Source organism: Hakea prostrata, chromosome 3 (genome assembly GCF_041222555.1).
Source record: "Hakea prostrata isolate BN-2017 chromosome 3, UWA_Hpros_2, whole genome shotgun sequence".
In the NCBI taxonomy this organism is placed as follows: Eukaryota; Viridiplantae; Streptophyta; class Magnoliopsida; order Proteales; family Proteaceae; genus Hakea; species Hakea prostrata.
In genome coordinates, this window is record NC_142602.1 from 53813864 (window position 1) to 53829272 (window position 15409).

General features: G+C 42.0%; 2 protein-coding genes across 3 annotated transcripts in view; one reads left to right on the forward strand and one right to left on the reverse strand.

Annotated features, from left to right (window-relative positions):
• The window catches only part of LOC149022487 (BTB/POZ domain-containing protein At3g44820-like), a 62891-nt gene that overhangs the window by 3891 nt on the left and 43591 nt on the right, over positions 1-15409 (forward strand). Inside the window, exon 4 of one of the 2 annotated variants that reach the window (XR_016172432.1) lies at positions 283-909. Coding sequence is in view for 1 of the 2 variants with exons in the window: in XM_089150561.1 (XP_089006687.1) it covers positions 283-852 (570 nt within the window). In the remaining variant the exon portion in view is untranslated. Of the gene's footprint in view, positions 1-282; positions 1834-15409 lie in introns of those variants that run through there. The other variant, XM_089150561.1, reaches the window with a different exon arrangement.
• On the reverse strand, positions 1869-4230 carry LOC149022488 (protein NRT1/ PTR FAMILY 6.2-like). Its single transcript, XM_089147355.1, has 4 exons — positions 4033-4230; positions 3156-3703; positions 2537-2877; positions 1869-2446 (listed from the first exon to the last, which is right to left on the reverse strand). The coding sequence occupies exons 1-4, from the start codon at positions 4213-4215 to the stop codon at positions 1869-1871; spliced, it is 1650 nt and encodes a 549-aa protein (XP_089003481.1). The 5' UTR covers positions 4216-4230.

A 15409-nucleotide genomic window follows, 5' to 3' on the forward strand; every position in this document is an offset into this window, starting at 1 on the left:
ATCAAATGGTACATTAGTAAAAGAAAATTCAAGTAGCTGTGTTGTTCCTGTAATCTAGTATCTCCTACGACTTTGAGAATTTCAATTTGCAAATTTAGAGAGAATTAATATTCCCTGGTGTCTGCTATGACTATCTAGGAAGGTGAGGATGGATTCTTTCATCTGTTTACGTCTGTTTAGGTTTTTTGCGGTTTAGATTTATTTGCAATACAAGTTTGTAGTCTAGTCGGTTGAATCAGGACCTTGCAATTCAGCATTTAAGTGTGTTATGGCCATTGGCAGGAGCATCCATGGCTTTCAGAGAATGAGAAGGAGCAACTCTGCAATGTAATTGACTACCAGCGGCTCTCAATTGACGCCTGTGCCCATGCATCACAAAATCAGCGGCTGCCACTCCGAGTTATTCTTCAAGTCTTGTTCTTTGAGCAGCTGCAGTTGAGAACAGCTCTTGCAGGCTGTCTTCATGTCTTAGACAATGAAGGTGCCCCTGCAGGTGTTGCTAATGCGACTAGTGATATAGCAGGCCAAATACTGCACAGAGAAGGATGGGTCACAGTAGTTCGTGAGAATCAGGTATTGAGGGTAGACATAGAGAGGATGACAACCAGGGTTGCAGAACTTGAACATGAATTTGTTAGAATAAAGCAAGAGATGCAAAGAGTAGCTAAATCTCATAGCTCTCTCATTTCTCCTCGTCTATTGGCAAGGAAATTTGGGTGTAAGCTTCTACCACGATCTCAGGATGCACCAACAGATACCCTTGAAAGTGTTGTTCGGAGCCCAAGAGTATCAGTTGACCAGGCACACTCTTCTCGCCCTTCTAGACATCGAAGAAGCTTCTCTTTGTTCTGAGTGCACTAGAAAGAACAAGTGCACTGTGTGAAAAATGGCGAAAATGAACATTTCCAGGTGGCAAGACCTGCCTTTATCAGGTATTGGCATCTCGCATGCTGGCAGTAGAGTTAAACCCTGATATGAGTTACTGTGGAAGCTTCTCGAGGCCGAAATTGAGAGGTGATTCTACGTCGTTGCATTTTTTGACAAATTCATTAAAGATACGGAAATCTCTGATCTCATATTTTGACCTGATTTCCATTGCCTGTGCATATAGTGCATTTATATGTCACAGGCAAGAAATGCAGCTAATTACTTATCTTGATTTGCCCATTTAAATTGTCTTCTGATAGAATCTGGGTGGTAAACTTGATACATGCAAGGTTGCTACTTGCTGGAATGAATGCCAGTCTCTTGTACAATGAGTGCTACCTGCTGGGCTCCCCATCTCTTGCCTACAAAATTCCAGATCAACGAGTACTTCCCTCAAGAAAAACACAATTTAGAGGTCATCATTGCTACAGATGCATGTTTTGCTGAATTTAATTGTACAGTTCTGTAAAGAAGTAAAGTTCGGGTACTGGGGGAGGCTTGAAGCTCCCCTTAATCAAAACCAATTCTGAGATTGTTTCAAATCTTTTCCTCACTTTCCTTTTTCTTGGCATGGAAAGTGCAGGCTTAATGTTACTACAGCTGATTTATTGCATTTGTCCAGTTAATTCATTTAAGATGGGTCTTATTGTTTTTCCTTTACTTGAACAGCACAAGAACTTGTTTGGTAAAATGGCTAACTGAGTCAATAGGTAAAAGGATGAGGAGCATGTAATTAAATGGTTCCCAGCATCAAGATTAAACTAAAAACACATAATTAAGTAGGCTAATTTTTAAAGCATCCCAATGTTTCTAGAGTCCTTTTGAACACAAACTATGCACATCAACTTGCTTTCTTTGTACCCTAAGTACCAGCTGGAAAGAACTATCCACAAAAATGGAAATTCAAAGGGGAAGGCACAGACTGCATCAATAGAGCATCATTAACATTCTTGATCATCTGCTACTCTAATACTACCCTCCATCTGCAAGGCATGTTCAGCTTCCTCGTCCGAACTTGTAACGATGTTATCTATCCGTGAAGCATTTTTCATTGTCTTCACATACCATGTAGCACAAAGAAGATAGAATATCAAGTTTACAAAGCTTAATGCTGCCAGAAGAGCATAGAAAAAGTATAGTTTCCCATAGTTTATGTTACTGGTTAGCCATCCAGTGCCAACTTGGGTTCCAGTCACCTTGTTGACTACAGAGACCAACAAGCTGCTAATGAATAAACCAAGTCCTATAGTAGAGAGGAAAAGGCCTGTGCTCATTGATTTCATCCCTTTTGGAGCTCTTGTAATGAAAAAGTCAAGCTGACCACTGTAGATGAACGATTCTCCCATGCCAACAAGGAAGAACTGTGGGATTAACATGTAGAATTTCATAGGCAATGTTGTGACATTGGCACCCACAGCCCTAGCAACCGATAATCGCCTTGTCTCTATGACAGAAGCAACTGTCATGGCCATGATTGAAAAAACAATGCCAATGGGTATTCTTTGAAGGCTGGTAAAGCCTACAGATTAAAAAGAACAAAACAGTATCAATTTCGGAGTCAGAAATTTCTGCTCTAACGAATCAATGGTGTATATCATATGACACCTACCATGTTTCCCTTTCCACCTCCTCATCAAGGGAATGATCACCCGGTCATAGAAAGCAGAAGTAATCAATATGCCAGCAATATAGAACAAATTGAAAGAGCCTGCAGGGATTAGAAAATTTCCGACTGATCTCTCTAATGTTGAAGCTTGCACCACTGAAAAGGTGAGAACCTGTGAATGTATACACCAGCAATAGATTGTGGAGGCCCAAATTGGCAGTAGCCTAACCATCATTTTCACCTCCTCTAACTTAGTGACTGTACATAGTCTCCAACGATTCGGGGTCACGGAACCATCAGTTCCATAGTCGTTTTCGTCCAAGACCGCAGCCTTGTCCAACCAACTGCGTGCAATAAAATAGAATCAATGAACTTCGTTCACTATCTATCTAAGGGAAAACATCCTCTGCTCTGCACAGAAGTACATTTTTGTACCAAATAAGTGACTGAGAATGATTGAGAAAGCAATGGTTGATTTGAAAATAGAAATTTGAAGGTCTAAAATACCCTTGCTGTCTCCACCATTCTTGCCCACTTATTTGGTACAAAAATGCATTGTTGTTCACTGTTTGCAGAGGATGTTTTTCCATCTATATAGCTATATAGTACTTAGATTACTTACCAGAGTTGGTTTGTGTGACCAACTATTGGAGCAATCTTTGTTGAGTCATGATATAAGGCATCAATGTTGCTAGGGCATTTCAGTTTCCTCTTCCGTATTGCGGCCACCAAAACATTGAGAACTTGAACAATAGGGCTTCCTGCACATTTTTTGTACCTGTATCTTCTTGTTCTTAGCATGTATGCAAGTGTTCCAAAAATGAATGCAAAACAGAAAAGCCCATATCCCCAGCTAAAACTGACATTGTCTTGTACGTAGATTCCCACAGTGATACCAAGTAAAGAACCAAGGCTGATTACAAAATAAAATCTACTGAAAAAATAATCCATCTTGGATTTTTCCTTCTTATCATTCTCATCAAATTGATCAGTTCCAAATCCGGATACATTGGCTTTAAGCCCTCCTTCTCCTAATGCAATCACATACAAAGCAGTGAGCAGAGCTCCAACTTGGAAACCATTAGCCTCTACGCATGTATCACTGTTAATGTTGCAAGGGGGTGGGCGTAGTCCTGGCAGTGCAGAAGATAATGATAAAAGGGCAGCACCCTGCACCATTGATCAATCATATATATTCCATCAATAAGCTTGTTAGGTCAACAAAACCATATAAAAAAAAAATATGAGTTTGGATCACCCCTCCGTCAGGGGAGCAGCATCACCCCTCCGTCAGGGGAGCAGCATGTGCTCTCCAGGTGTTTTTCCCCCATAAAATTGGGTGAGGCTCACATCTAAATAATAATTAAAAAGTGTATAGAGTTGAATCGTTAGTGGGTCTCACATGACCCTCCGTCTAATTTTGTGGTGCGCTTGCTTAACAAAGAGATGATCCGAACTCGAAATACACATATATCTTCTCTACTCTATCTAGTACTTACGAGTGTCATGATTAGTGAGGAAATGACGATTGTCCAATATCGGCCTAGAAAACTATCAGCCACGAAACCGCCGAACAGACTTAAGAGCAAACCTGTGCCAGCAGTGTTTGATACGATGTTGGCAGCAGTTGCACTAGGAAGATGCAACGTCCCAACCACATAGGTGACCAAGTTGGATCCCATTCCTAGCCCAGCAAACCTCTCGCATGCCTCGAGAACTACACAAATGTTTTTTTTAATTAATAAGTAAAATATATACTTCTAAAAGAAAAACATATCTATAAACCTACTTGATGATAAATGCCTGTAAAGATATTTGATCAAAATTAGATTCTAAAATTTGATAAATGACACCATGAACTCTTTATGTGCTTAAATAGGGAAATTTCCTGCATCTTTTTGCTCTACAGTATGCATAGCATAGAAGAAAGGTAGATACCTAAGATGAGAGCGGCGGACAACCATCCTCCCGTTCTTGTCTTGTCGGCGGGTTGTCCCTTGTAATCTACCACATAAGTTGGACTCATTTTTCTTTTCCTGAAAAGAAAATTATCTTCATAAAAAATAAAATAAAATAAACAAATAAGATTACGCCCAAAAATAAGAAGGCAAATAGAAATGCGAAACAAAATTTTGACAAGAGATTGAGAAGCGAAAGAGAGAAAGATCTTCCTTATTGAAACTCACACAACCAAGAGATAAAAATCTATACTACCACAAAACTAGTAAGAGAAGTTAAAGCTAGAAAGATCACTAGCTCAATTGTAGTGTTTCACCTTACCAAAAACACACACAGTATTCTTTTGCCAAACTTCTCTTCTTTCTCTTGTTAAGAATCACCAAAATTACTTCATTTCCTACTTTGCTGGTTTGTTCCATAGAACCTTGGCCACTGTATTTATATCTATTATAATTGTAAGGAGGAAGAAAAAGAAAGAAAGAAGGGGTGGTACACATGTGCCAAAATCTATAATTATGTTTGTGTGCTTAATTTATGAGTATCATTGCGTGTTTCATAGTTTACTAGAAGACTTTATTCTTTGATGTTATCTTAACATAATAATATCTAGATTCTATTTTTTCATTTTTCTATTTATTCTTTAATGCGTAAAAGAATGTTAAATTTGACGATTTTACTCTTATATATGTTATATTTTCCTCTTGTGTGACTCTCTAACGAATTTTCATATTCTGTTATAAAAGAATTATAATTAAGCAGGATTCTTCTATATATTTGGAAATTAATATCCTACAGCAATTATCCTTTCTTCTAATACATTACTATTTAAAAGAACATTAAATTTATTTGTTTTTATGCAATAATATTTAGGTTTGCCAATGTTTGCCAATGCATAGCTGTTCTAGTGGTGAAACTAACACCTCTTAGTGAAGAGGTCGTGGGTTTGACTCTTGCTAAAGCATATTAATATCCTAATCCCCAGGCTTAATAAAACCCATTTGTACAAAAAAAATAAAAAATAATAATAATAAAAAAGGGATAATTACTATTGGCCCCCTGTACTTTGATTTTATTACTATTGTATCCCATGTACTTTTCAAAATTACTAATCCAACCTTCAACTTTGTCTATAATTACTATTACCCCCTACCGTTAAGTTCCGTTAGTTAACTGATGATGTGGCATCTTTATATTTTCTCAAAAACCCAAAAATACCCTTATACTTATCTCTTTACTTATTTACCATTTTGCCAAATAAAGAAAGAATGATTGAATAAAATTCAAATAGAAACCGAAGAGGAAGGAAAATCGAATTCAACTCAATTTGGAAACTGAATATCACCTAAAAATTTTTCAAAACAAATGAAGTTTAGTGAGGGTGAGAAACCAAATTGGATTTGGATTTTGTTTATTTATTTAATTCAAAATAAATGAAGTTTATTGAAGGTGGGAAAGCAAATCGGATTTAGATTTTGCTCATTTCTTTAATTCAAAATAGATGAAGTTTTGTGAAGGTGGGAAATCAAATCGGATTTGGATTTTGCCCATTTCGTTAATTCAAAATAAATGAAGTTTAGGGTAAAATTGACGTTTAATATGATTTTATAAATGGGGTAGCATCGTCTTTTGATTTCTTAATTTTAATGAAGGGGGGGAAAATACATAAAAAAAAATCACCGCAAAAAAAAATTATGGAAAGGGGGGGGGGGGGGGAAATTTTTAAAAAAAAAAAAAAAAAAAAAAAAAGTATCAAAAAATTGTTTGGCCCTTGGTGCTCGCGGATGGGGTAGCATCGTTTTTTTTTTTTTTTTTTTTTAAAAGGGGGGGGAAAAATATATATTAAAAAAAAAAAAAAAAAAAATATTTTTAAAAGGGGGGGGGAAAAAAAATTTTTTATATATATATATATATATTATGTTTTTAAAAAATTATTTAATTTTTAGAATTCTGCAAAGCGAAAGCGTCGGATGTGGCCCGACCGGCTGGGGTCGGAGTCCACCTCCGAAGGCTAAGTCGAGTTGATGAACTTAATCACAAACGGCTCTGCTAGAAGCACGAGCTAATGAATGAAGAAACGGGAAAGGTGATCTAGATAGCGAGACGCCGATAGTTTGGATCTATCGGTATGTACCTGAACCTGAGTCTCAGATAGTATTCTTTTTGATCGATTGATCCGTCCCTCACCTTGTATGGTAGTGAGGTTTATATAGAGTGTACCTTCGAATCTCCTTCGTTGGATGCACTCGAGCCTTCTTCGGGTAGTCGTTGGATCTTATCAATAAGATCCGTTGAGCAATAGACTTCTACTAGTTTGGACTAGTAGAGGACTCCTGAGATAACCGTTAGGTTACGCGATAGTTATCCCTTTGATGATGATTATCCGCGGCCGTCGGTTTGAGTCTGCTTGTCATCGGGGTGATTACCCTAATCCATAAGTAAGATTAGGGCACGCTTTGACGTGAGAATAATCTTTCTTCTTTGACAAGCCATCTTCCGGCTCCGGTTCGCTCGGGAGCGATTCGGTTTTCTCCGTCTCGACCGGGTCGAGGGTCGGACCAGGTATGAACCCGGTCAGATCATAAACTCTCCATATCACGAGCCCCCCAGACCAAGCGTTCGGTCGATCCCGAGGGCTTGGTTTTTAATTGGGTTCGTCGTCAGGTGATGATCTCTGCGTGCTTCATTAAATGTCATATCACATTTATTGCGGTGGTCACTTTTCCTCGAGCGTTGTGAGTGTAAGGCCACGTATCTTCGTTGCAGTTGATCTGTCGTGGCTCACGTCATCCAAGCGACGGTTTCCGAACGCCTATTTCGGATTCGTGAGTTCAAACCTTCAAAACGTCTTTGAATCTTGATCGTTGATTTTGAATCAATCTCGATCGTTCAGATTCCCGAACACTCGTGCGGGAGTTTTAAAAGCGGTTCATTGTCTTCGTAGGTTTCATTCTTCCTGTCGGAATTTGAACCTTTGTTGTGCCTTCGCGCCTTCCTGCTCTCAAGCTTCCGTCCCCTTGAATCGGTAAGTTTCTTGGTCTTTTCTTTTTGTAGTTTTTTGTAACGAGTAATGGCGGACGATAGGGCTTCTTTAGTACCCCATGTTGGTGATAGCGGTGATGCTTTTGCTTCTCCTGCTCCCGAACAGTCGGATAGTGATAACAAAACCCTAACCGTCCTCTGGCAGGAGTTCGCTGAAGTTTCTCAAAAAGGTTTTGAAAGAAAAACCGAAACTTCTCCTGTCATTCTTGAGTCTGGATCTTCCAAGATTGTCGAGTCTTCTAGGCAGCCTCAAACCTCCGGGTCCAATGGTGGGCCTGGCTCTGTTCCTTCCATTTATAATGGAGAAACCCTTCTTTCAGCTGTCCAAGATTTTGACCTTCCTTCCTCATATTAGGTTAGGGCTCCCCACCCTGATGAGAGGGTTGATTCATCCCTTTCGGGTGAATTTTCTCTGTACATAGATGCACTGGAAAGCGGGGTTCACTTTCCCTTTTTTAATCCTTTATTCTCCATGATTTTGAATCACTTGGAACATTTGTCCCGGAATGCTCCTCCCCAATAGCTGGCGTCTCATCGTCGGCTTCTTGGGTTTGTGTTTTGAACTTGGCATTACGCCATCTCTTTCTCTTTTTGTACATTTTCATGTTCTTTCTATCTCCCATCCTCCCGGATGAGTCTTTCTTTCCAAACGCAATAAGGCTGAACTTGATTGGAGGGGTAGCATCCTTGTCAAAGGAACTTGCCCTTCTAATCACAAAAGATGGTGCGAACGATACTTTTTTACGTCGAGCGCCTCCATCGGAACTTAACTTCCCGACCACCTGGAGGAGGTTTACTTCTTCGTCTGAAAGTAACCGGGGCCTTCCCTTATCCAAAGAAGACGAGGCGGCCATCAGGAAGATCAAATCCATTCCGTGGTATCAAGAGATACATGGATATGAAATGGAGTATAACTCCATCCTTCGATCTTGGGGCTTGGCTCATTGTGAGCTTCTAACCATCATCCTTTGATTTGGTGAAGTGATATGTCTTGAATTCCGATTCTTGTCCTTCTTCTTTGCGGTGCCTCCCGAACGAACCACGAAAACTGCGGGTGAAGGCCGCTAGGGCCGTTGTGACAGCCGAGCAACGATCGCCCGGGGTCTTGACTGCAGATCAAGAGGCTTCTCTTCCCTCTCCCGACCCCTCTTACGGGGGTATCGGGAATATCGGGCACTGTAGCTGATGCTTCGGGTAAAGGGAAGAAACCAATGGTGGAGAGGGCTAACGTCTCCTCCTCCGTCCGAACCAAGAGGAGGCATGACACAATTAATGCTCCCTCCAACAAAAAATCCAAAGCTTCGACGGATGGTGAGGAAGTCTTCATCCCCCATTGGACCACGAAGATGACCGACGGGGTCACTCGGGATCTGAGAAAGGCTGCAGAGTGGAGCTCTCTCGGTCTTGCTCCTTCGATCGCCGGGAGTTTGAAGCCCTGGATGACACCTCCCTTGTTAGTCAATCTACAAGGTACCGGTCTTCTTGCTTACTTATGTTTTCATAATTTCTTATGACTTCTTCGATATCTTCCGTCTTCCCTGGGAATCTTTGTGTTGAGCTTTTATCAACACATGGAAGCATTGAGCCGGGTTGGTCGCACCAGCTCCTTGCTTTGCAAACTTGTGAAGAGAAATTGGCCAAGGCCAATTCGAAATAGACCAGTTGCTGCAGCTCTTTGTGGAGCTGCAGAAAAAGCATGAGGAAGAAGTGATCTCCCTCAAGGAAGCTCTTGAAGCTTCGAAAATTCGTGTCTCTGCTGCCGAGCGCGAGGCCAGGAAGCAAAAGGCAGCTGCCACGTTGTTTGGTGACAGCCTTGAAATCAAAAGTAGGGAGCTCGAAGAACATCTGAAGTTGGCAATCCCTAGCAAGCTCTGAGCATATAAAGCCGGACCTTCGGAAGGAGTGCATTCGGAAATACCCCGAACAGCGTACCTTTCTCCGAATTGCTAGGTTTCTACAACATTCGGGCTTATCGCATGGGGCGGAACGACGTTTGGGAGCAGATCCTTGGAACGATCCACGACTTCGACACTGCTCCTTTTCGTGAGGTATGCCACCCGGAGGTCTTCGGGAAAGTTGGTATGGATCTTCCAGGCTGGGCTCGGGGAGAAGATGATCCTTTTCAGGTGACCCTCAATATGAGGCATATCCGAATGACGAGCCGGCACTTCCGGAGGAGAAATCACAAGCCGAGTCTCAAGTTGTTCTTGTAGAGGATTCAGCCGATGCCACTCTTGAGGAAGGCTCTTCTCATGGTCTGAGAAAATTCATCCCGACTAGGGTCCCTCGGGCAACAATGAAGAAAAGGCTTAGGGAGTTGTTCTTTTGTAAAGATGTACCCTCAATTTAATGAATAGACATTTCTTTATTCATGTTGGCCTCAAAATTTCCCCGTCTCCTGCCGAAGTATTGCCTTGAATATCAAAGTATTAATGATAAAACTTATCACTTAACTTTTCACTCCTCGCCGAATAATGATCTTATAGAAATATTGTGAAGATGCGTTTCGGGAAGATGCGTTAATCTTCCCCACTACTTCATTTATTGCAAAGTCCGCACGTTTCCCTTCTGCGAAGTTCAAACGTTTTCTTGCTTTTGTGTACCATTCACTGTTTCCAATGAATCGGAAATACATCCATTATTTTAATGGCAGTGCGACGATTGGAGGTTTCTCTGCATCAAGTGCTCGCATCCACATGTTTCCATGTGGCATCCCTTCGACCGTTGATCTTGCTTTTTGCGGATTTCGAAGCGTCGTTTTGATCTGGGTAGTCGGTTGTCCTTAGCCTTCAACCGTCGTCTTATACCTTAGGCTATTTAAGGCCTTCGTGGGTACTCTCCATCTATCCTGACTTCTGCAAGATAGATTTGCTAAAGTGCCAAAGCAACCTTTCGTCCTTCGGCTGCTTCCGTATTCCTCGTACTCCAACGTGACTCTATCCATTTACGAACAAGTGAGTTTTTTGATTTCTCATCTCTTTCCCCTCTTCCCCCGAAGTAAACTGCACGAGTAGTTATACTTGGGGTTTAGTTTGTTGGTGCATCGAAGCTTTAGAAAACTAGGGTTTCCCCATTGTTGCTTGTCGTTTATTTCTGTCTAACGATACGGCTGATTTTTTTTTTGTTGTTTTGCATAGTGGCTCCCAAGATCAACCCGAACTTTATCAGAGCAAAATTTTGCAAGAAAAGGGTTGCGTCGGTGGTGGTTGGGGCCAGTGCGGTGGTTTCAGCTAGTGAATCCTCCAAGCGTAAGGCGCTTGCTGGCGGTGAATCTTCAAGTCGATTCCTGCGCACGGCTTCTGTTGATGCCGTCCCTGCGCCTCCTTTGCCCGAAGTGATCGCTCGTCTTTCCCGGGAAGATCTTGATCACTCCGTTGCCGATGGTGCTGCCGGCACTCCTGCTGGTGAGCTTTGTTGGTGAGCTTGTTGGTGCACCCCCGAAGAAGACTCTTCGGGCATCCGAGGCAACTATGTTGGCGTCGATGAAGGTGTGGTCCCAGCAGGTGCTGCTCCTATTTCTAACTCCAGTGCTTGTTTGGCATCCTCCTCCTCTCCTTCGAGTTGGAGGATTTTGCCACCGAGGAAGCGCCATCGGGTGACAAGTGATGAAGCTCGGCCTTTGCTTGGTGTAGTTCATCCTTCTCATCCTTCGCCTGAATTAGTGTCAAACGAGTTTGACAAAGCGTTGGAATGGTGTCTTGCTGCTCGAATGACTTACGAGAGCGCAGTTCTTTCCAAACTTCCGGATGAAGTCTTTACGAAGTCCTTTGGTGATGTAAGTCTTTCTTCATTATCCTCGATTTTGAAAAATTACTTTTTCTGCTCCTCGCTAACTCGAAAGTTGTTTGCGGGAGTCTTCTTTGGTAACTTCCACAACCAAGTGGAAGCGGTTACTAGACTCGATGGGTTGAGCAATGAAGTTTCTAGGCTCGGGAAATCTCTGAAGCTAAAGATGTTGAGATTGCTCGCCTTCGGAATCTAGCTTGGGAGGTGGCGGGGAGAAAAGAATTCGATGATTGGTCGTCTTCGGTCGGACTTGGATGATGCCGGGGAGAAGATCCGGCGGCTGGAGCGGACAGTTGGAAAGTCGGGAGCTAAAGGATCCGAAACATTACCCGAAAGGCAAGCTGTCGTTCCTTTGCCCGAATCCCTTCCAACTGATGTTCGCAGAGCTGCGTCTTCAAGTATTTACACGGTAAGCCTTTTGTTGATATCTTGAATGCTTATAACTTGCGGGCGTACCGGGATGGTGAGAACGAAGTATGGGAATCAATATTAAGGAAAGATCCTCATTTTGATACGACTCCCTCTACGGTCTTGTTTGCCATCCTGAAGTATTTACCGACACGGGTATTCCTCCTCCCGATTGGACCAAGGATAAGATTGATCCTCCACCTTCCGATCCAGATTTTATGCAATATCTGGAAGATTCTCCTGTTTATTCTCCGCTTTGGAAGAAGTCAATTATGACGAGCTTGTACCGAATGCGAGTTTGGTGCGAGGACCATTCTTCTCCTGGACAAAAGTTGGACAAAGAGTATGAAATTGCGGAGGATTTTCTGAATATCGAAATATTTTTGTAATCCTCATTTCTTCTCTTCTTTTCCTTGACTCCCCACCAATGGTTGACTCATATGTTTGTTCTAGCAAAGTCGCGTCGATCTTGTATAACTTGTTAACAATCCTGTAATGACTTTCTTCTTTGATCAAAGATTGTATCCAGCTCTTGTAATTATTTTGATCTTGGCCTCTTTGGATCTTACGAAGAAATAAGAAATTACTTTATCTTTGAACTTTGCTAGCCACTTGAATCGCCGTTGCATTAGGTCTTAGTTATGCTGAAACAATGCCTTTACTTAAGGATTTCCGGAGAAATACAATAAGTCGAGAAGGAACTCACTCGGGTTTTAAACCGATGCCTTATACTTAAGGATTTCCGGAGAAATACAATAAGTCCGAGAAGGAACTCACTCGGGTTTTAAACCGATGCCTTATACTTAAGGATTTCCGGAGAAATACAATTAGTGCGAGAAGGAACTCACTCGGGTTTTAAACCGATGCCTTATTCTTAAGGATAATTCAAAAATTCAATAAGTCTCGAAGGAACTCACTCGGGTATCAAACCGACGCCTTGCAAAAGGAACTCACTCGGATTTTCATCCGATGCCCCGACTTAAGAAAGTTCGAAAAATTTTCCATAAGCGTTGAAGTGTTGAAGGACCCACACGAATTTTCATCCGATGCCTTATAGTTGGATCTTGTTCTTGAATGTGGTGTATGATGCCCCCAATCAAAAGATAGTTTGTTGAAAGCCAAAAATTGCATTGATTGAGTTGAAAATGATTACATCACGAACAAAATCGAAATCATCCTCAAGGATAAAACTTTTTGAGATGCCTAGCATTCCACGAGCGATCCAACTCTTTACGGGAATCTATGTTCTTCGACTGTAAGCTCTGAACCGACCGGTTTCACAACCATATAGGGTCCTTCCCGGGAAGGGTCCAACTTTCTTTGGTGGCGCGGGTCGGAAGCTAGGGTGTTTCTCAACACCAAATCTCCGGCTAAGTACCAACGATTCTTCACTCGAGTATTATAATGAGACGCTATCCTTCTTTGATAATGTTGAGTTCGTGCTATTGCCTTTGCCGAACTTCGTCCAACAAATCAAGACTATCAAGCGGTCCTTGTTCATTTGCTTTTTCCTCGAACTCACGATCCCGTAACGTCCCCGCCATTATCTCCACAGGTGCCAATGCTTCGGATCCATATGCCAACCTGAATGGAGTTTCTCCTGTAGGTGTTCGAACCGTAGTTCTATAAGCCCACAATACATTATGTAGTTCTTCGACCCAAGAAGCTTTGTCGGCTTCAAGTCTTCTCTTTATTCCTTCCAGTGGCGTTCGGTTAGTAACCTCTACCTGGCCATTGCTTTGGGGGTATGCCACTGAGGACATACGATGCTCGATCATATATGTTCCACAGAATTGCTCAAATTGTGGACAGTCGGCCGAGTACCATGGTCGGTGACAATTATCTTTGGAATCCCAAAGCGATATATGATTGATTCAAGCACAAATTTCTCCACTTTTTTTCTCAGTAATTGTCGCCGGTGCAGCTTCTACCCATTTTGTGAAGTAATCAATTGCTACTATCGGATATTCCCGTCCGCTTTGATGCCTTGGTGAATTTGCCCATGATATCAATTCCCCACATTGCAAAGGGAATGGGATTTAGAATTGAAGTCATAATTTCCGCCGGGCGCTTCAATCTTGTAGCATGAATTTGTGAGTTACTACATCGACTGAACGTAGTCCATAGCAGCCTCTTGGATCTTAGGCCAATATAACCCAAGTCTTAGAATTTTGTGGGCTAGGGCTCTGCCACCCATGTGAGCGCCACAAATTCCTTCATGAACCTCGGCCAAAGCTGATTTTGCTCCTTCGGGGCCTATACATCTCATAAGGGGTCCATCATAAGATCTTTTGTATAGTCTCCCATTCCGAATGACAAATCTAGCTGATCGAATCTTGATCAACCTTGCCTCTCTTGGATCCTCGGGTAACTTGTCATCTCTTAGATATTCGATTATTGGATCCATCCAGCAACGTTACCGCTTCAATATAAGAAATTTCTTTCTCATGATAACTTGGAAAAGTTACCTCTTCAATGTAAACCGAAGGGTCTAGATTCTTTTCCTTGGCATTGGCTAGTCGGGATAGCTCATCTGCCACTGAATTTTCATTCCTCGAAATCTGAGATATCTTCAAATTCGAAATTGGTTCTGAAATGCCTGCACTATCTCCCGATATTTTTGCAAGCGTGGTTCTTTAATGCCATACTCCCCCTGGACTTGGTTGACTATAAGTGAGAGTCACTATAAATAGTAACATCTGCAATAGCTAATGCCTTTGACAACCGAAGTCCTGCTATCGGGCCTCATATTCCGCTTCGTTATTACTTGCATCAAATGCGAATCTCAAAGCATATCGAATAATAAATCCTGCTTGGACTTTTTAATAGAATTCCAGCGCTTTGCTCCATCTTTATTACTCGAACCATCCACATATACCTCCCAAGTGGTTGGTATAATGGGATCCTCAATGGTGGGTTCCACTTTGGTGCGAGTAGTTTCTACTACAAAGTCGGCTAATGCACGAGCCTTGATTGCGGTTATGGGCTTAAAACTCACTTGGAACTCACTTAGCTCAATCGACCAGGATACCATCCTTCCGGACAAATCGGGTTTGTTAAGAACTTTACTAAGAGGAAAAGTTGTAAATACCTCAATTGGATGAGCTCTGAAAATATGGCCTTAGCTTCTGGCGGCCATCATGAGAGCAGAGCACTGCTTCTCAATCTGCGAATATCTCGTCTCCGCATCTAGCAACACGTGGCTTACATAGTAAATCGGCCCTTGTTTCTTATCTTTCTCCCGAACAAATCTTGCACCGACCGCCGAAAGGGATGTCGCTAGATATAGCTGTAATATTTCCCCCTTCTGCGGTGCAGGACGGGATCGGTGGTTGTCCAAGTGCTTCTTTTAATTCCTCGAAAGCTTTACGGCACTCTTCAGTCCACTTTGCTTCCTTACGCCCTTCGGGTCTTTAAGTGCCTTGAAGAAAGGCAAACATTTTCTCTCGGACTTGGAGATAAATCGATTTAAGGCGACAACTCTCACTGTCAAACATTGTACATCCCGAACGGTTTTGGGAGCCTCCATATCAATCGAGCTTGTATTTTGGCAGGATTTGCCTCAATTCCCCTCTGTGATACCATGAAACCCAAGAATTTGCCCGAGGAGACTCCAAAGGCACATTTTTTGGGGTTCAACTTCATTTGATGTTTCCTCGATCTTGAGAAAACCTCGATCAAATC